The sequence below is a fragment of the Athene cunicularia genome, assembly GCF_003259725.1.
Source record: "Athene cunicularia isolate RWA chromosome 7 unlocalized genomic scaffold, athCun1 chr7_part1, whole genome shotgun sequence".
Taxonomy (NCBI): Eukaryota; Metazoa; Chordata; class Aves; order Strigiformes; family Strigidae; genus Athene; species Athene cunicularia.
In genome coordinates, this window is record NW_020799107.1 from 3,385,752 (window position 1) to 3,403,480 (window position 17,729).

At 40.3% G+C, this 17,729-nt stretch overlaps 1 protein-coding gene across 3 annotated transcripts in view; it reads left to right on the forward strand.

Moving 5' to 3' along the window:
- The first annotated feature begins 1,254 nt into the window (after positions 1-1,254).
- The window catches only part of STAT1 (signal transducer and activator of transcription 1), a 28,524-nt gene continuing 12,049 nt past the window's right edge, over positions 1,255-17,729 (forward strand). For 2 of the 3 annotated variants that reach the window (XM_026853110.1, XM_026853109.1), the window contains exons 1-18: positions 1,255-1,385; positions 2,020-2,164; positions 3,366-3,464; positions 5,359-5,454; positions 6,170-6,248; positions 7,476-7,567; positions 8,155-8,306; positions 8,574-8,732; positions 10,095-10,187; positions 10,664-10,723; positions 11,576-11,605; positions 11,694-11,787; positions 12,702-12,743; positions 13,251-13,334; positions 13,862-13,960; positions 14,435-14,570; positions 16,377-16,432; positions 17,542-17,636. In XM_026853110.1, coding sequence (XP_026708911.1) covers positions 1,258-1,385; positions 2,020-2,164; positions 3,366-3,464; positions 5,359-5,454; positions 6,170-6,248; positions 7,476-7,567; positions 8,155-8,306; positions 8,574-8,732; positions 10,095-10,187; positions 10,664-10,723; positions 11,576-11,605; positions 11,694-11,787; positions 12,702-12,743; positions 13,251-13,334; positions 13,862-13,960; positions 14,435-14,570; positions 16,377-16,432; positions 17,542-17,636 — 1,739 coding nt within the window. In that variant the 5' untranslated portion in view covers positions 1,255-1,257. The remainder of the gene's footprint in view (positions 1,386-2,019; positions 2,165-3,365; positions 3,465-5,358; positions 5,455-6,169; positions 6,249-7,475; positions 7,568-8,154; positions 8,307-8,573; positions 8,733-10,094; positions 10,188-10,663; positions 10,724-11,575; positions 11,606-11,693; positions 11,788-12,701; positions 12,744-13,250; positions 13,335-13,861; positions 13,961-14,434; positions 14,571-16,376; positions 16,433-17,541; positions 17,637-17,729) is intronic. The other variant, XR_003398851.1, reaches the window with a different exon arrangement.

Here is a 17,729-nt window from a genome sequence, read left to right on the forward strand (position 1 = left end):
ATCTGTTAATTTAAGAACTAGAGGAAAAAAAATGAACTGACCATGCATTTAGATGAATTTTTCTAGCTTTCCTCACCAATGTCATGTGGCAGCTGTGTGCCTCAGCGTCACTACAGCATATTCAAATGCCATGTTACCTGTAACCTGAATCCTATGCACATCAAAACCCTCACATGAAACATAATAGCGTTTTTAACTCTTATTTACTTCTCGCGTGTAGCGTCCGCAGCTGAGGGAGCTGGCACACAAACACTAATGGGGATTTGGCAGAAAGCCACATATAAGAAAGCCCTTTACCCCAAAAGTTCCATGGACACGTCCTATGACTGTCAGTCTATGACCCTTTTTTTAAGTTGCAGATGCGAGACTTGCATCTCAACTGCCCATGTTCTCAGCCTGGACTGTTCCTTGGACGTTTCTTTATGTGCCATTTCCACTACAAGACGCTAACCTGCAGCCAGAGACTATATGTCAGAACACACAACCATTCTGGCATAGAACTGTTACTGTACAGCACAGCTTCTCTCGGTCGTACTAGTTCATTTTAAGTAATCTGTCTGCTGTGGAGATTACTTAATTTATCCCCAAAATTTAATTATGGGAACTAAAGCATATAGTAAAAAAACACAGCTCTCCAATACTTCTCCATTTAAAAGTTCTCGAGAACTAGTCCATTTTCAGAGCAGGTAAGTGCAGACACAAAGACCACCTGAGAATGGGCTCTTAGAAGTTTCTTTGATTTTCACTCACGCTTTTTACCACCTTGTGGCGATGGGGAATACATCTACACCAACAAAAGGTGAAGCTCCACATGCAGGATCTGGATCCTGCAGAGTATAGGTATCAAACACACAGGATAGGTATCTTCATGCCTGTGCCCCTATTAAGCAAGAGAGCAGTAACGGTGCTGGTACCCTAAGGGGTACAAAGGGGGGAAAAAAAAGGTACAAAGGGGTTCAAAGGAAAAAAAAAATCGCAAGTTTTCATAGAGAAGGGTGATATAGCTCAGAGTTTTTTCATGCGATAGCACACTTAATTTGTGATTTTTTTTTTTTAATTAAAACAGAAGTTGTATTTAGTTTTAATGATTAGCTGTCTAAAATTGTTACAGCTGAAAACGTTTGCTAGAAACACTTTTCCTTCCTATTCCTCAAGTTTTGCCATTGTTCGTGAAAACTTGTATGAGTTACTTTTCACATGTTCAGTCCAAATACTGCTTAAATGTTTACACTGATTTCCGCCCCCCCCCCCCTCAGGATGACCCAGTGGTATCAGCTACAGCAACTTGATTCCAAGTTTTTGGAACAAGTTCACCAGCTTTATGATGACAGCTTTCCTATGGAAATCAGGCAGTACCTGGCACAGTGGCTGGAAAACCAGGATTGGTAAGTGTAGAAATTGGCCTTCAGGTTGCGTGATAACCAGTGTTCTCGTGCATGCAGACGGCAGAAGAGTACTGGGGGAGCACGCTGCTAGGTGAACCTTTGCTGTTAGGATGCTTCAGTAGCTGTGTGGGTGCTACAGCCTGTGTTCCTGCCCCTCTTCGGGGCTTGCTATAGGGGCCTGACACAGTGTTAACAAGAGTACTATCTCCTATTTCCCTTTGGTTAATCTGCAACAAAAGCAGATGTTTTAAGACTGGTCAGTTACTACCTTGGCAGCTCAGATTCTTATTGTTCGCAGACTTTGAACTTTTGCCAAGATTTCTGTGGAGTATCATCTTTTAGAAGAATAGTACAACATGCACATGCAGGTTTGCTTTTAGCTTCTTGATGTGCATGGAATGAGAAGATGAAATTGCACAGAATGTAGCAAGAATAATACAGAGAAAAACAACATTTCTGCATCAAGGAAAGTAAAGTCAAAACTGAGAGAGTGAAACTGGTTTATGTTTGAAGGTAATTCTTACTGCTCACATATGCTACAACTGGTGGTGGGGATTAGAAGTACTCCTGTATGCATTTCTTGAATGCTGCACTGAAAGCCTATTTAACATAACCATGTCTTTAATTTTTCTAGGGAACATGCAGCCAACAACGTGTCTTTTGCTACGGTGTTATTCCATGACCTGCTGTCACAGCTTGATGATCAATTTAGTAGATTCTTGATAGAAAACAACTTTTTGCTGCAACATAACATAAGGAAAAGCAAACGTAATCTTCAGGTATGCCTGGGGTATATGCCTATGTATTTGTTTGAATTGCTTCACTAGTGCAATTGAATGCCTTTAAGCGCACTACCCTACCATGAGGGATTTTTTCAGAGAGTGTGTGAGAATCCTAATTTATAAGGCAGAATTCAAATGTTACTCCACTTTTGTTTTAACTGGCTACAGTTAGAAAGTTACAGTTTCATTACCAGTACAGTTACTACAACTTTCTTTTTCCCTAGAGTTCTCAGAAATTGTTTGTAAAGTGTTTAGTATATGTATTTGGAGCACTTACTCGAATATAGTTTCACTTACCCCAGCCCTTCCCCAGCCAGTGTCCTCAGTGTCCTCATAAACTTCTGATGCAGAAGAAACACAGAGGGAGAAATCCTTCCCACGTAACTGCAGAACTGCAGTTAATAGCAAAAGACTTGTCATCAGATGGCACTTTTGTGCATCACAAGAAAAGGGCCAAAGTGATTGGTAGTGAAGGGCAGTGCAGAACATATCCTTAGTGGGCTTAATTTGTCATTAGTCAGTCCTCCTCCCTTCTCCACAGCCGAGCTCCCACACACTGCAAGTCGGTGACTGGGGGACTGTTTTCCAAGGAGAGGAGAGCGTGACCAGGCTGTACTTATCTGACAGTAACTGTAGATCAGCAATGAAAGATCAGCCAAGGAGGCTGGTACAGCTCAGTGACCCTCCAGGCAGCACCATCCTGGGCAGAGCAGGGCGATACTCAGTCCAGAGCATGCTTCAACTTTGGATGCATGTAAAACAATGAGGTTGAATTTGTATCCAGCCTCAACTGTGTGTTCATAAACGAGAGCTAATGTATCTCCTTTACATCGCTGAGCAAGAGCTGTACCTGTCAAACTCCCAACTACTGCCCTTCAAAACCAGGGTGGCTCTCAAGAGAAGATAAGCTCTCTCTAGGACTGCAGGGAAGTATCTTCCTTCTCCCAGCAATGTCCCTGTCCCTTTCCTGTTATTTTGTGCCACGTCCCATCTCTTCTTACACCAATGAACTAAAATAGAAACTAATTCTTGGAGATGGCTGCATCTGTCATGCTACCTGTAGTCTCAGAGCATGCTATGACTGATGCGTGCCTCGAGGCCTACACACAGTCACCCGCTAATCTTTTTGCCAATTGCTGTACTGATGGACAAGAAATTCTGGGTGTGGACTTTAACAATAGACTGTCTCTAATGCCAGGATAACTTCCAAGAAGACCCAATACACATGGCAATGATCATCTACAACTGTCTGAAAGAAGAGAGGAAAATACTGAACAGTGCCCAGTTGTCAAATCAGGTAACACACGGAATGTCAACTGCAGTTGTATCTACCCTTTCCTGGTATTTGGGACAGAGGGAGTGGAAGACGACTGAAAGAGGAAACAGGCTGTCCTCTGCCTAACAATGTGTTTCTTAAAGACATTAGAGTGAAGACTGATATGTACCAGCTGGACAGTGTGACTTGTTTGTGCTGTATGAAACATTTGGAGGGGAAATAGCCAGAAAGTAATTTTTATTCCTCAAGCAATGTAAAAGCTGTGGTGTTTTTTTAATGCTTCTGTAGTATAGCCTAATGTGCTCATCAGATTTTATTGCAGTTTAATAATTAACACTTGCCTTATTTGTCCAGCAAGATTTTAGCTTTTTCCTTCTGCATTTTACTCCTGAATTTACTCTGTATTAAGAAGCTGAGCCTTGGTGTTTCTCTGGACTGTTCCTGTGGGAAAATGATGCATCATTCTCCTTATCAGTTATCCCCGAGTATTTATTTCTAGTTTTCTCTTTTAAGTTAAGCCCATTTCTTTCCTCTGAACCATAGGTAAAGCCATATTCTTATCCTTTCTCATTTGTTCTCTGACTTTTCATCTTTTTGTTTTTTCCTTTGCAAGGAGAACTGTTTTGCAATAAAAAAAAAATTCTGCAGTTGGGAAAGGCATGCAAGCAATACAGCTAGATGTAATCCACTTATGTAGCAATAAAGTGATGATTGACCAAGTGTGTTAAGTTCTGATACTGTTATACTTCCCTTTAGGGCAAATTTTTGAATACCTGTTGGTAGAGTAGGAAGAGCACTCAGGCATAGGCTTTCAACAAGTGGCCTAATGCAACTGTGTCCAAAACAGCTCCTCTAAAAGTGTGACTGACAGAGCCATTGAAGCTGCAGCACAGCTGTTTAGTTCCTGTTCTGGCACCTAACATAAAGCATTCACAACTGCCTTTCCAGCATGTGATATATTTAGGCCATTCAAAAGGGAAATAAGTCCTCCTATACTTAGTGTTGGCACTAGGTACAACACCATGCTTGCTGGTAAACATTCTCATTTCCCAAAGCTGAGAAGATAAAATGCAGAGCAAGCATGATTATAAGCATTATTATAAAAACCAGAGGAGAATCCCAAATCTTAGAGTATGCTCGGATGCCTTAACAGTCTGACTCAAATCTATGATGGGGGACCTTTAGCATTTTAATAAAATAAATACTTTAGATGAGCTTAGCTTAAATTGAAGTGTTAATCAGAGCAACAATGCATATCTGACTGTCCTGCATTGGAGGATTAACAAGTTTCTGACACCACTAGTACTGTTAATGTGTGAAATGAAAAATGCTGTCTTTGAAATTACTGCAGCTCTCCTCAAGCGATGCCATGCAATAAACTTCCTGAATGATATTGAGGTCAGCTTTCAAAGAACTGTACAGAGATTTAAAATGTGCTTGAATGCCCTGTAGGAAAAAAAATGCATACCAGGTTGTCCTGTTCACACACACCTATCCTTGTTCTTGGTCTTAGCCCATTTTTCCCTGTATCCTATATGGATGAATCATCTGACACTTGATGTAGATGTCATCCAGCCTTCAGGATTGTTGTTTTCATGAAATACGTTTAGAAGATACATGAAGATAAGCAAACAAAGTAGTGGAGTTGTGCAGAGAGAAAACAGAATATGTTTATAGCTTATATTGCTGTGATGAAAAGAGTGTGGTATCACTACACAACAGGCATTTTAAATCTTCCCTTGTTTCTTGCAAATTCACCCAAACTCGATTTTGTATTATAAAACTTTAGTGTGATTGATAAAAATAAGCCATGCTTCATCAGGCTGTTTGTTAACAAAAGCCACTAATTAAAAAAAGTATTTGCTGTCACAGGTGACGCTAGTTTGATTCCTGTTGTTCTGCTTGCCTCCCACAGATGCAAGTGGGGAGCATACAGAACACCATGACTGGGATGCTGGACAAACAGAAGGAGCTTGATGTGAAAGTTAAGGCTGTAAAAAACAGTGTTATAGTAAGTATAGTATAACTTTAAGTGGTGTTTGACTCACATGGGTTGAAAAGCTTTCAGTATGTAAAATAAGACTTTCTAAAATTATGAGTAAAAATAAAGAGTTGAAAACCAAACCATTACCTATCACCAGTGACTATTTGAAAATAGAAAGTAATTATCTGTCAACAGCAACATAATACAGACTGGGATTCGACTGGTCTAGCAAGATAAAATGTCTTGTGCTTAAATTTTAGCAACAAAAACTTTTTACCCATCTGAAATACTAGCAACTAAGGAAAAACTCTTAAGAAATCATATACTGACCGTTTTGTTGTTAACTAGAAGATAGATTTGCAGTTAACATATAGATGTTTATTATCTTAACAAATACTGTCATGACAGAAAACTTTTCTCCAAGCAATACCTAAGAATTTGAAGGTTTGTTTAAAACACTGCCGTTCCAAGTTTTTTCACTGTAGCAGCCTAGGTTCTCCTGAACTCTTTGAGTTTATATGGCTAGATGGTCAGATTTTAGTTAGCCAAAAGAAGAGAGGGAGGGTGAATAGAAGGTGATTTAGTTTAGTGATATTTCTTGTTAGGGAGTTCCAGGAAAAGGCATTGCTGTGAAACCAGACTTCATCTCTGTAAATGTCTGGTGCAGACAGTTCCTAATCAGCAGTCTTGCATTACATGGAAGTATTGAATAACTGTGGCTACTTTCATTTGTGCTTCATAGGATGTGGAGCAAGACATCAAGACATTAGAGGATATGCAAGATGAATATGATTTTAAATGTAAAACCTTGCAGAGTAGAGGTGAGCAATTAATCAAGAACATACCTTACTCCATATAGTTCATAAGAGTAAACTGTGCTGTCTTATGTCAGGAAACTCAACCTAATAATATGCAGCCAAACTTATTGATAATATTCCTCCTTTATGCTGAAACCTAAATTCCTGAAAATGCATTCTCTGCATCTGTCTGTTCTTACAAGTGATAAGAGAGCCTCTTTGTTAACACAGCATTCCTTTGTCCTTTACATCCCTTTGCTACTGGAAATAGCAAACCCTATAGACTCCGTGACTGTTCGACCAGACATCTAAATAGTTAAGTTTAGGCTTCTCTTTGCCATCTTGTATTTCACAAATGAATTCCCTGCTTCAGGTTTTGTAGGCCTTTGTGTACTGAGAGAAGCACATGCAGCTGTAATCCACACTTGTTTCATGCTATAGATCTGTCTCTTTTTTTTTTTTTTTTTGACTACTTTGTTCTAAAAAAGGCTGCAGTTTCCAACACAAATTGGCAGTTGGCTGTCCCTCAGAAGAGGGCCATGTTCAGAAGATGCTAAGGGGAACACTGGGCCATGGTCTTGCTTTTTGTATTTAAGGGTAGGTAGCACGTCTGTGAGGCAGACAGGAACCTCTAACTGGAGGTCAGTAGGCAGCAGAGGTAGTAGCTAGGGCACCTACATAGGATCTGGCCTACCATCAGGAGGCTGTAAGTATCACAGAATCATCAAGGTTGGAAAAGACCTTGAAGATCATCTAGCCCAACCATTAACCTAACACTGACCGTTCTCTACTCCACCATATCCTTCAGTGTTTGAAATAACCTAGCAACGAAAGTTAACTGTTAAGTAATATGAATGATTCATATCTGAAGTCAACATGAGAACAAGTTGTCCTGTGAGTATCTTTACACAATATAATGGTTATTTGAAATCAGGTTCTTGCTCTAAAAAGCAAGCAAACTCACATCTCAATTACTTCACCAGGACAGTGGCTTTTCCTTGCATTAGTGCTTTAAGTGTAGTGTCTGTCCTTTCAGAAGGGGGGGGGGCAGAAAGAATAATAAAAAAAAAATCTAGGAGGCAGTAAATATTTCCTCCCTTAAGCTTTAAAAGTATACTTTACTTGACATTAGCCAGGCAGGTCCCCTTCCTCCCCATAGTGTTTCCCCTACCCATACTTCCCTGGTCTCACAGGAGCATGACTTGTTGCACTCCTTCAGCCTCACCTTCACAATTTTGACTTATTTTACAGAGCATGAATCCAATGGTGTCTCGCAGGAGGAGTACAAGAAAGAACAGATGAATCTCCAGAAGATGTTCTTATCACTTGATCTTAAGAGAAAGGTAGCACTCTAGTTTTCTTTCAGAAGGCAACAACATTTCATTTTCATTGGGTTGACATAAGTTATATAAAAGAGAATATTTCTACTATCAGTTGAACAAAGGTTTCATTCTTTCCATCCTGACTGAAAATCTAGAATTTCTGTAAGCAATTACGTTTCTCTTGTAGCAACCTTTATCAAACTCTGTCAGGTAAAGCTAAAAAAAGTGAGAGGGAAAAGTTTCATATCAATAGTCATGTTCTTGAGGAAAAACTGATTTCAAAATTTGCAGCTATATTAGAGTTAATGTGCTCACTCTCATTGCAGTACTCAAGTCTACAGCAAGCACTGGGTGATCCCAGATACACACTTGGGGCACACATGGATGTGAGACATAGGCTCTTCAGAATTTAGTGATACTGAATATTAATTCTTTCTCCACTTATTCTAGCAAATATTCCAACTAAAACCAATGTTTTGGAAAACATCCTCTGTTGACAGAAACTATTGGTCCTTGCAGAGTTTTGCAAGACAGATAGCATTAGCTAAAACATTACTTAGTTTTCCTGAATATTTTTAATAAACAGGGTGATTTAATATTCTGTATAGGAAGTGGTGAACAAGATAATACAGCTGCTGAACACCACAGAGCACACACAGAGTGCTCTTGTTAAGGAAGAGCTCGTGGAGTGGAAGCAGAGGCAACAGACTGCATGTATTGGTGGCCCACCCAACGCCTGTCTTGACCAGCTGCAGAACTGGTAAGTCTCTAGTCAAGGACTGCACTGGACAGGAACTTGAAGTGTCATGAAGAAATGTCAGATCTGTGAAATATATTGATTATTTATATTATGCATTTTTCATTCTGTCATTGCAGTCCATTGATTTTTATAACCTCATTGCATTTCTGATGAGCAACAAGTGTTCTCTGTGCACTACCTAGTCCTTCGGGACAGTCACCTGGCTGGTGTCTCAGCATTGTTGCGATACAAAAACATGCTAAAAGTAATAAGACTGTGTAATTGTAGGTTCACCATTGTTGCTGAAAGTCTACAGCAAGTTCGTCAGCAGCTTAAAAAACTTGAGGAACTGGAACAGAAGTTTACCTATGACTCTGATCCCATCACAAAAAATAAACAAGTTCTGCAGGACCGAACACACAATCTTTTCAAACAACTAATCCAGAGGTAACAGACAAGAAGGTCTCTCTGTGTTTGCATGAAGAAATGGATGGAGACCCCCTTCCCTTCCATTCCCTCAATATTTCCTGCATGCTAACTGCATTTTCTGAGGTTTTCCTAAGTTTGTCATAAACATTAAACTAAATGACCATTTTTGAGATTTACTCTATTTAGGGTTTCCACAGGTTTAAGCCCATGGAAAGGGTTTGTGATCAGTCATCATTTAAGTTAGCAGGAGGTATGCTACAATATGCACTGTTTACAGAATCAAACTCCTAGTCTGTTAGTCCATGTCTTGCTTTAAACTTCAGCTCTGCAAAGTTCAGGTAAACGGAGGGAAGAAACCATCTGCACCAAGCTATGCCCACAGTAAATACACACTAGATTCTCCACCCCTTTGTCTCTGACTGCATCCTCTGTCTCCAGCATAGGGAGGCCAGCCATATCGCTGTAGCTTCTCTTTGATGCAAGCTACTGTAGCTGGTAGTTGCCCTGCATAAGATCAGAGTCGCATTCTGTAAACCTACAGTAGACAATAATTTGTGCTGCACAAGACTTGAAACTAACAGATAAGAGCGGGGGCTCGTACAGTAAGTAACAACCTGTTATGGGGTGCTAGAACCCAGGTGTCCAGAGTCCCATTCAGATGCTTTGACCACTGATCTTCAATTAGAAAACACAGGTACTGCTTTTCAGTGAAGTGAAGGCAGTAAGGCAGAGCTATAGAAGTCCAGCTGCTGTTGAGTTATCTTGCCTGTCAGTATAGTGAAAGGAAAAGCCTCCATACCGCATAGGACTTTGTAACAGCAGAAATACTTCAGAATTTATGTCTACATAGCAGAGCGTTACACAAAAGGTGCCCAAGACAGCAACAGTTTGGGGTGCCTGAGAACAGGTTAGCGTGAAGGATTTGCTTCGTGGGCTTAGTTAGCCCTCGTCAAATCCCCGGCTCGCTTACCCAGCTCCTGTGCACGTGGTGTTACACAGCACTGTGAAAGTAAGAATTTAGCAAGCACTGGGAACGGCAAACAAAGCAACACTTCTCACTTGGATTATGCATCACATCACAGTGTTTACATGCTGTTTGCTTTCAGGGAAGTTTGAGGTAGCACTCTCCCTCCTCAAGCCATCAGTGTGTTTAGAAAAAGCCAACCCTTACAAAATCACTTTATACTTGCAGTAATTTTAGTGCTGTTGATAGAAGTGAAAGAAACACACAGACCTCTGTATAGATTGAAACTCAATGAATAAAGTATATAGTACTACTGGTAAGTGACCATTTTTTTAAAGTTCACTTTTTATGTGACTTCTTATTCCTTAAAGACAACATTGATAAATCAAAGTGCCTTTAATCTGTTCTTTCCATAGCTCCTTTGTGGTAGAGAGGCAGCCTTGCATGCCAACGCATCCTCAGAGGCCCTTGGTTCTGAAGACAGGAGTACAGTTTACTGTAAAGCTTAGGTATGTTTTCTCCTTCCTTCTTGTTTTGTGGTAAGCCTTCCATGTCATTGGTTTCTTAGAGCTGAGAGGGCTGCCTGAGTGCTAAGGCAAGGAGGGGAAGAGAGTGTCATGTGGCACGGGGATATCTTCTAGCAGTTTAACTTGTATTTAGCTCTTATCCTTTACCAGAAGGAGGGGTATTGAGTGTATAAAACACATCAAACAGCAGAAGACACACACACAGATCACTTTGTCGTGCAGAAGAATAATTCATTTGCCCATCTAGTGTCCTCTAAATCAGGACCTGGGATCAGTGTCTGCAGACCTTGCTGATTGATGCTGTCACTGCAAATATGGTATCTTGTATGGAACAAGCTTAGAGCCAGTATTTGACCTTGAGTTGTGCAGCTTAAATAAATCTGTGATAAGCAACGCAATAGAATACAACCTGTGTTTTTTCAATTGCAGTAATTAAAAAAAACCCTGTCTCTTTTCAGATTGCTGGTGAAGTTGCAGGAGTTGAACTACAACTTGAAAGTGAAAGTTTTATTTGATAAGTACGTTACATTTTTTCTCATCCCCGCGTACACTAGTGGTAAGCAGTCCCCATGTTCAGAAATCCAAAAGGCAGTCATATTTTAAGTGTTGAGTTGTCCAGGAGCAGGCTGATTCTCCATGGCAGCAGGTACAACCCTCCTTTTCTTACACATGCCCTTGCTCTGAATCTGTCTTTGCCATTAGGGACATGTCACAGAGTACAGAAGGCCTCAGCACTTGCTTTAAGGGCAGGGAAAGAAATGGAACAGGCTCTCCAAGATAACAGCAGTGGCTGTAAGGTCATGAAAGGGGCCTGTGCTTTTAAAAAAGCGGGTGGGTTTTTGTCTTCACATTGGAGTCTTTAAGGGGCAGTCTGTTCACTTGAAGCATCTCTACGGTCCAGAAACTTGCTGGGAATGGGTGCAAGGATAAGAGATTCTCATTGAATGTGGGAGCTGAGGTTCTGAGAAATGCACCAGATATAATGCAACTCGGTAAAATCCTGAGTGTTGGGAAAACTGATTCCAGTGATGCAGCAATTTATTCAAAAAGTTGTATGCTTTGAAAGCAGATTGAGAGTGAGAGTACGATATAGTTTTTTCCTCAGAGCAAGAGTTAAGCCTATATAGTAAAAGGACAGACTTTATTGTAAAGACCCCATGGCAAAATTTAAGACTCAGTAGAAGATATCCTGTGTAGTGCGATATTTAGATTCCTTGAACCAATTACCTCCACCTTTGCACAAAAGATTTCACAGAAATATTTTACTAGTTCTCAGTCAGCTACTAAGACAAACACCCACATTTCCTATGTCTGTGGCAGAATCTTGAAAAGATTTTTATTTTGTCATTTTCGTCTTTTTATTTTGACAGAGATGTGACCGAGAAGAACTCAGTCAAAGGGTATGTGGCATTACAGTTTGATATATTAATATTGGGTTCTTCCAATGAATTCAAGACGCTTAATTCTTTTCTGTCCCTCTTTGTGAAGGTTCAGGAAATTTAATATTTTGGGAACAAACACGAAAGTAATGAACATGGAAGAATCTACTAATGGAAGTCTAGCAGCAGAATTCAGGCACTTGGTAGGGGATTTTTTTTTTTTTCTTCTGTTGACGCATCCATTGTGTGACTAGAGGGTGTGGTAAGAAGGAGACAGATTGCTTTTGTTATTATTTACTTTTGTATAAGAGGAACTGTGAACATGTCTTTTTCACTGTTCTTTCCTTTTTGAAATCTTTGGCCTGTTTCAGTTGGGATGCTGTTGCTTTTGTCACTGAAATAGGGCGAGAAAGGCAAACAAAAGTATTTGCTACCATACAGCTTATGTTGCAATGAGTTCTTTGGAGGACAAAGAAAAAGAAGCTCAGAAATGCTGGTTTGGGCCTTTCAGACGAAGGCCCATAGGTAGGAAAACTTGAAATAGATTAAAGAGCTTTGAAACTGGAAGAGGGAAATTGTCTCGGAGGGCATCTACAAGAAATTCAGTGCCTTCAGCAGACTATACAAGAACTTTTGATCTGCAAATTGAGAGATAAATCAGATTCCTGTTGTGATGACAGAACCAAAGGAAAAATTAAAATCCTGAATAAGTGAACATGGAAGTCTCCCTTCCTCCTTTCAGTTGTCCAGAACAGAAGAACAGACACTGTCTAGAGTTTATTGTCCAATTTAGAGGGGTACTTTGATAAACCAGTATTTAATCTGATCTTTCCCGATTTCACACTGCTGCTGTTCTTATAAGGCCTCTTAAAGGCATTACATCATAAGGGCATGATATCTGTTTTCACAGATGAATGATTTATGAGTATGAATGAAGAGTAGTAGTTACCTATAGTTTAATCCTTTGGCTTCCACGGCTGAGAATCAAATAGAATCAGACTCTAGTGCAGCAAGTTTGCATACAGTTGAGCAGTTAGAGCATGCAAGGATTTGCATCCTTTACCACTTTCATTTGTGGCCAGGTAAATGAGTGACAGGGTTTTTTGTTTGTTTGCAGCAACTGAAAGAACAGAAAAATGCAGGAAGCAGAACAAATGAGGTAAGCAGCACTAACCTTTTTCACAAAGCTTTTGCATAATACTGAAATGGCATCCAGGCATTTAAATGAGTGCTCTGGTCAGTGCCATGAAAAACACACAGGATGACAAGTCCACAGGAGAGTCCAGTGTTTGTAGGAGGTGATCTGTATAGGAGGTGTCTACAGATGAGAACTACTGTCAGAATGGTAGTCCCTCTGGACTCTCCCTCACAGCCACCCAGCTTTAACAGGGCTTTCTGTCAAGGACAGATTTTTCTGTGGCTTCAGGATAGGAGCCAAAAAAAAAAAAAAAAAAGCCTAGAAAGTACCTATTCTAACAGGCAGTTTTAGGAAGTTAGCATTGTCACTTGAGTTTGACCTTTAAACTGTTTCTAAGGTTCAGAGGAAGTAGCCTCAGGCAGAAAAGGTTTTTCACCCAATGATAAATCCCTCACCTTTCCCCACCAAGCAGTTTTCAGTCCCTGGAAGGTTTTTGGTTTTTAATTACTTCTTTTCCTTTCTTTAAAGGGTCCTCTCATTGTAACAGAAGAACTTCACTCTCTGAGTTTTGAGACACAGCTGTGCCAGCCTGGCTTGGTAATAGACCTAGAGGTATGTCTTGAAAGAGATGGACTTAAATTTCTGGATGTCACTCATGACAAGAATCTAAACTTTTTTTTTTTTTTTTAAAGTACTGTAATATCAAACACTTTCAATTATTTCAAAAAATACATGAATGACACTTCATAACATCTCTGTATGTACACATACAGTGAGAATGTGTCAAATCTCTGGATAAATAAGAGATGTGCTTTGCAAAGTATCTGATAACCAACCCTGTGTTTTAAGTTCTCTAGGTATCAGTTCCCATATATTTCAGAAGCAATATACTAAGAACTGTTACTGTCACTGCTATCATAACCAACACTAAATGGAAGTATTTACCAGACAAAAATCTTCCAACACTTTCTAGTACTTCATCATACTGACTCTGTCTCCTCTACACAGAAACTTCAAGTGAAAGAGTTAAGACCACACAAGCAAGAATTACAGTGGAAGTGTGTTTGTGGGCAGTCTAGAGGAGGACTGCAGCAGGGGTACAGGGTAGTCCAACATGTTTCCTTCTGTGTCCCTTCCAGACCACTTCCCTTCCCATTGTTGTCATCTCAAACGTCAGCCAGCTTCCAAGTGGATGGGCTTCTATCTTATGGTTCAACATGCTGTCTACTGATCCCAAGGTATTTGGAAAAAAAAAAATGTGTCAAAAACACTGTGTGTAATTTTCAAGCATTTTCTGTATCCAAGTGGCTGCTGCATTTTTTCCATGCTTTCAGGGGGTAAAGAAGGGCACAGTGATTTACTTCCCTATCCTAATGTTTGAAACCCACATGAGGATAGTATATATTGTATGCAGTTTATACAGTACACAGTGAGAAGCCAAATAAACATTCAGGAGTTCAAATACAATGCACTTGAGTAATCTAGGAATTCTACCTATGGGGAGAAGACATCTCCAAAGCAGAGTCCCAGAGATTGCTTTTCCTGGTAAAGAGTGCCTGTCAGAAGAGCAGCTTGCTTTTGCAGAGTTGTCTCAAGCTGACATCCATTTTTAAATCTGCATTTTGTTTTGGCAACACACTTTCATAAATTTAAACAGCATTCCAAAATTAACATTTATTAACTATAGATTGTATTTTTCCCTTCCATTCTAGAACTTGTCCTTCTTTCTGAATCCACCTTACGCAAAGTGGTCTAAACTTTCTGAAGTTCTGAGTTGGCAGTTTTCTTCTGTAACAAAGAGGGGACTTAATGCAGATCAGCTGAGCATGCTGGGAGAGAAGCTACTTGGTATGGTCTACTTCCATCACAGGTGGCCTGTTTGAATTGAAGCTAATTCTACATCTTTTCTGCAATCTGTTTTAAGTTTCATTTCCTCTCACACTATCACTTCATAGCAAAGAAGTGTTTTTCAGTTTTCAGTATGGTAGAGTTTGTAAATGGTCAGGTCACAAAAAAATCTGCAGTTCTGACTTAGGTGTTCGGTGCATTAGGGCAGTGCAGATTGGAGCTACTTCTGCCTTTTGAAGAGCTACTGAGGAAATGTACGTGTTTAGTCAGTCTTTGAGATGGCTGTTTCTTGGTATTTTTTTGTTTTTAAATCCCTCTCCATTAATTAACTTCACACACACCTCCAGCTACAGCAGGGGTTTACTCTGTCTGCATAAACACAGTTGCAATGACAAAGTGCAAACACTCTGAAACTATTAAAGGATATCAAATTGAACATCTCCCAATTGAGAGTCCTTAGTAAAAGCCTAATCAGCCATGACTTTTGTTTCCAGACTCCTTGTCAGTTTGCCTGATAGGCAGGGCACTTGACACTGCTACTGAGTTTGCATAGTAGACTCTAGATAAAAATATTGTTGATTCAGTATATTCCACTAAGTTTTGGGAAGCATTTATATTTAAAGAGAGATGACACTAGTGGATCTAGGCATTAAGTGCAGAATTCTAGTCTCTTAATGCCCTTCCTCTGATTTCCCCAAAACATAAAATCTGACAAAAAGCTTACTGATTTAATAGATTTTCAGAATTCTACAAGGAGATTAATTTTTTTAGTTTAATTAACCGTCACAAAGACAAAGCAAACACTGACATATTTCTGTGGTCAACTTGCATTTTGGAACTTCAGAGATTTTGTCAAATTCTGGTAACAGTAGGGATGATATTTAGATCTTACCTCTATAGCTAAAAGTTTTTCACTACTGGAAAAAATCCAGGTGGTTTAACACTACATATTCAGGATTCCTTAGTGCAAGGGGACACAGAATCTAACAGGGTGCCAGGATACAACTCACCTGCTATTTTTGTGATGTGAAAGTTGACAGAATCTTGATCTCTAATGCATCAGCCTCAGAAACAAGCTCCCTAACCCAATTTATTTTTAGAGAAATGAGAGGGTAAAACCAGCATATTTCTGACTTGATTGAAATCCCTAGCATGGTCTATAATGAAAAGACTGGTTCAGAATACAGCGGGGGTCTGCAAAGCTCTGGCTGCTGTAGTCACAGCCTAGGATTTTCTTTGTGGTTTGGATGCGATTGTGGAACACTTGACAAAAACAAGACAGGGGGCAAATGATTACAACAGGAATGAGATGAGTCTGTGGTTGGAGAAAACATAGGAGTCAAGAGTTTCTGGGGCAAAAGCCTACGAGTCACCAGAATTGAAACAGGAAAGTGCTTAATTCTCAAAGCTACTGTAGGGTCCACTGAGCTCCCACAGACAATCTTACGGGTTGCAGTCTTTGTTTTGCTAGAGATGTGGAAGATTTCAGTCTCCTTCCTTCAAGCATTTTGAAACTGGCAAGTGTTAGGCGTAGCACAGCATAGGAAGCATCAGAATGAATTGATTCCCATCACACAAAGTCTGTTTAAATACTTCTGGTCATTCTGATGCAGTGAACTTCCTCAGAAGGGAGCTTTGCAAGCTCTCCCTGCACTAGCCACAAAAATACTGTAGCTTTCCATTTCCTTTGTCAGTCCAACAGCTCAGAGTTGTAAATAAACACAGAACTTTGTGCTCTAAGTACATTCCTTTCAGCCTTACCAAGTAACTTGTGGAACCTGACTGAAGTCAATTTATTCCGTTCAGGGCCAACAAGCGGAGGATCTCACGATGGCCTCATACCTTGGACAAGATTCTGCAAGGTATCAATGCAGTTTAAAAACTGAGATGGAAGACAGAGCTTTGTCTTGGTTTGTTGTGGGGTCTGTTCGGGGGTGGTTTTTGTTGATTTTGGGTTTTTTAATTTGGCTGGATTTTTTTCCAGGATGCTTTGTTTTTCAGTAGTGTACCTTAATTATTCTAGAGCTTACATGGTTGCGAGGGTTTGGTGGTGAGGTTCAAGTAGCAGCAGCAGGAGGGAAGTCTTGTAATAGCAAGGAGTAGAGAATTTGGAGGTTGCTTTTGAGCCATATAAACTATAGAAAAATTAACAGAATAGTTCTCCATTTTGACTATTACAGAAAATGTCAAAAAACCCCAGCAAGATGAATAATTCTTCTGTCATAGTGAAGGACATTTCCCAGACCAGGGGAACTGGAGTAGTGTGAGGGTTAGCACAGGGCAGCCAAGATAGTCATCGTGATGGCAGAAAACCACATCATGAGATTTCATAACCCTGGCTGCAGCAAGACAGGAGGAGGAGGACTCTGCACTTTCTTTGGCTTTAGACCCTAAACTGGTATCAGTAAGCAGAAAAGAGGAGAGCAGGCAGGAGCAGACTCCAGGGGAAAAGCAAAACTCCGGTGACCTGTAAGCACTCAAGTTCATTAATATGGGTGTCTCATGAGGAATTGAAATCTGAGTCTGAACAGAAAGTGTCCCTAAGCTGCTCTGCTAGCCAGACTGGTCCAAGGCACCATGGGATGGTTTGGATGTCCAAGAGCTCAAATAAGGACAGTGCCCTGGCAGGCCTGTTCTCTTCTCCTGGACCAGTGTCATTGCGTGAGAGGTGATGGATACCTGGTTTTGGGTACTGTAGGCTCAGACAGGCATCTCTCCCACGCTAGCTCTTGCCTTAAGATTCAGTACATGCTTCACTCCCAATAGTTTCTGTCCTTTTGGAGTAGAGAAACAGAAAGGGGAAGAAAAGTCATGAGAGAATAAGGGGAGGGTGGGAAAGAAGAAAGAAGGGAGAAAAATGGAAGAACAAACAGATGCTAACAGGATTGAGAGCTTGCTTCCTCTCTGCTCATGTTTCATCATCTGTGTTTTCCCCTCTCCTACCTCTGCCTTTCCATATTCTGAATTTCAGGAAAATATAAGCGATAAAAGTTTCCCCTTTTGGCTGTGGATTGAGGGAATCTTGGAGCTTATTAAGAAACACCTCCTGTGTCTCTGGAATGATGGGTAAGATCTGAGTGAAGTTAACAAAGATGTGGTCATTGCCTCAGACTTCTCATTTAGGCTAGGAGCTGCATCCTCAGGTTGTGAGGTTGTTTG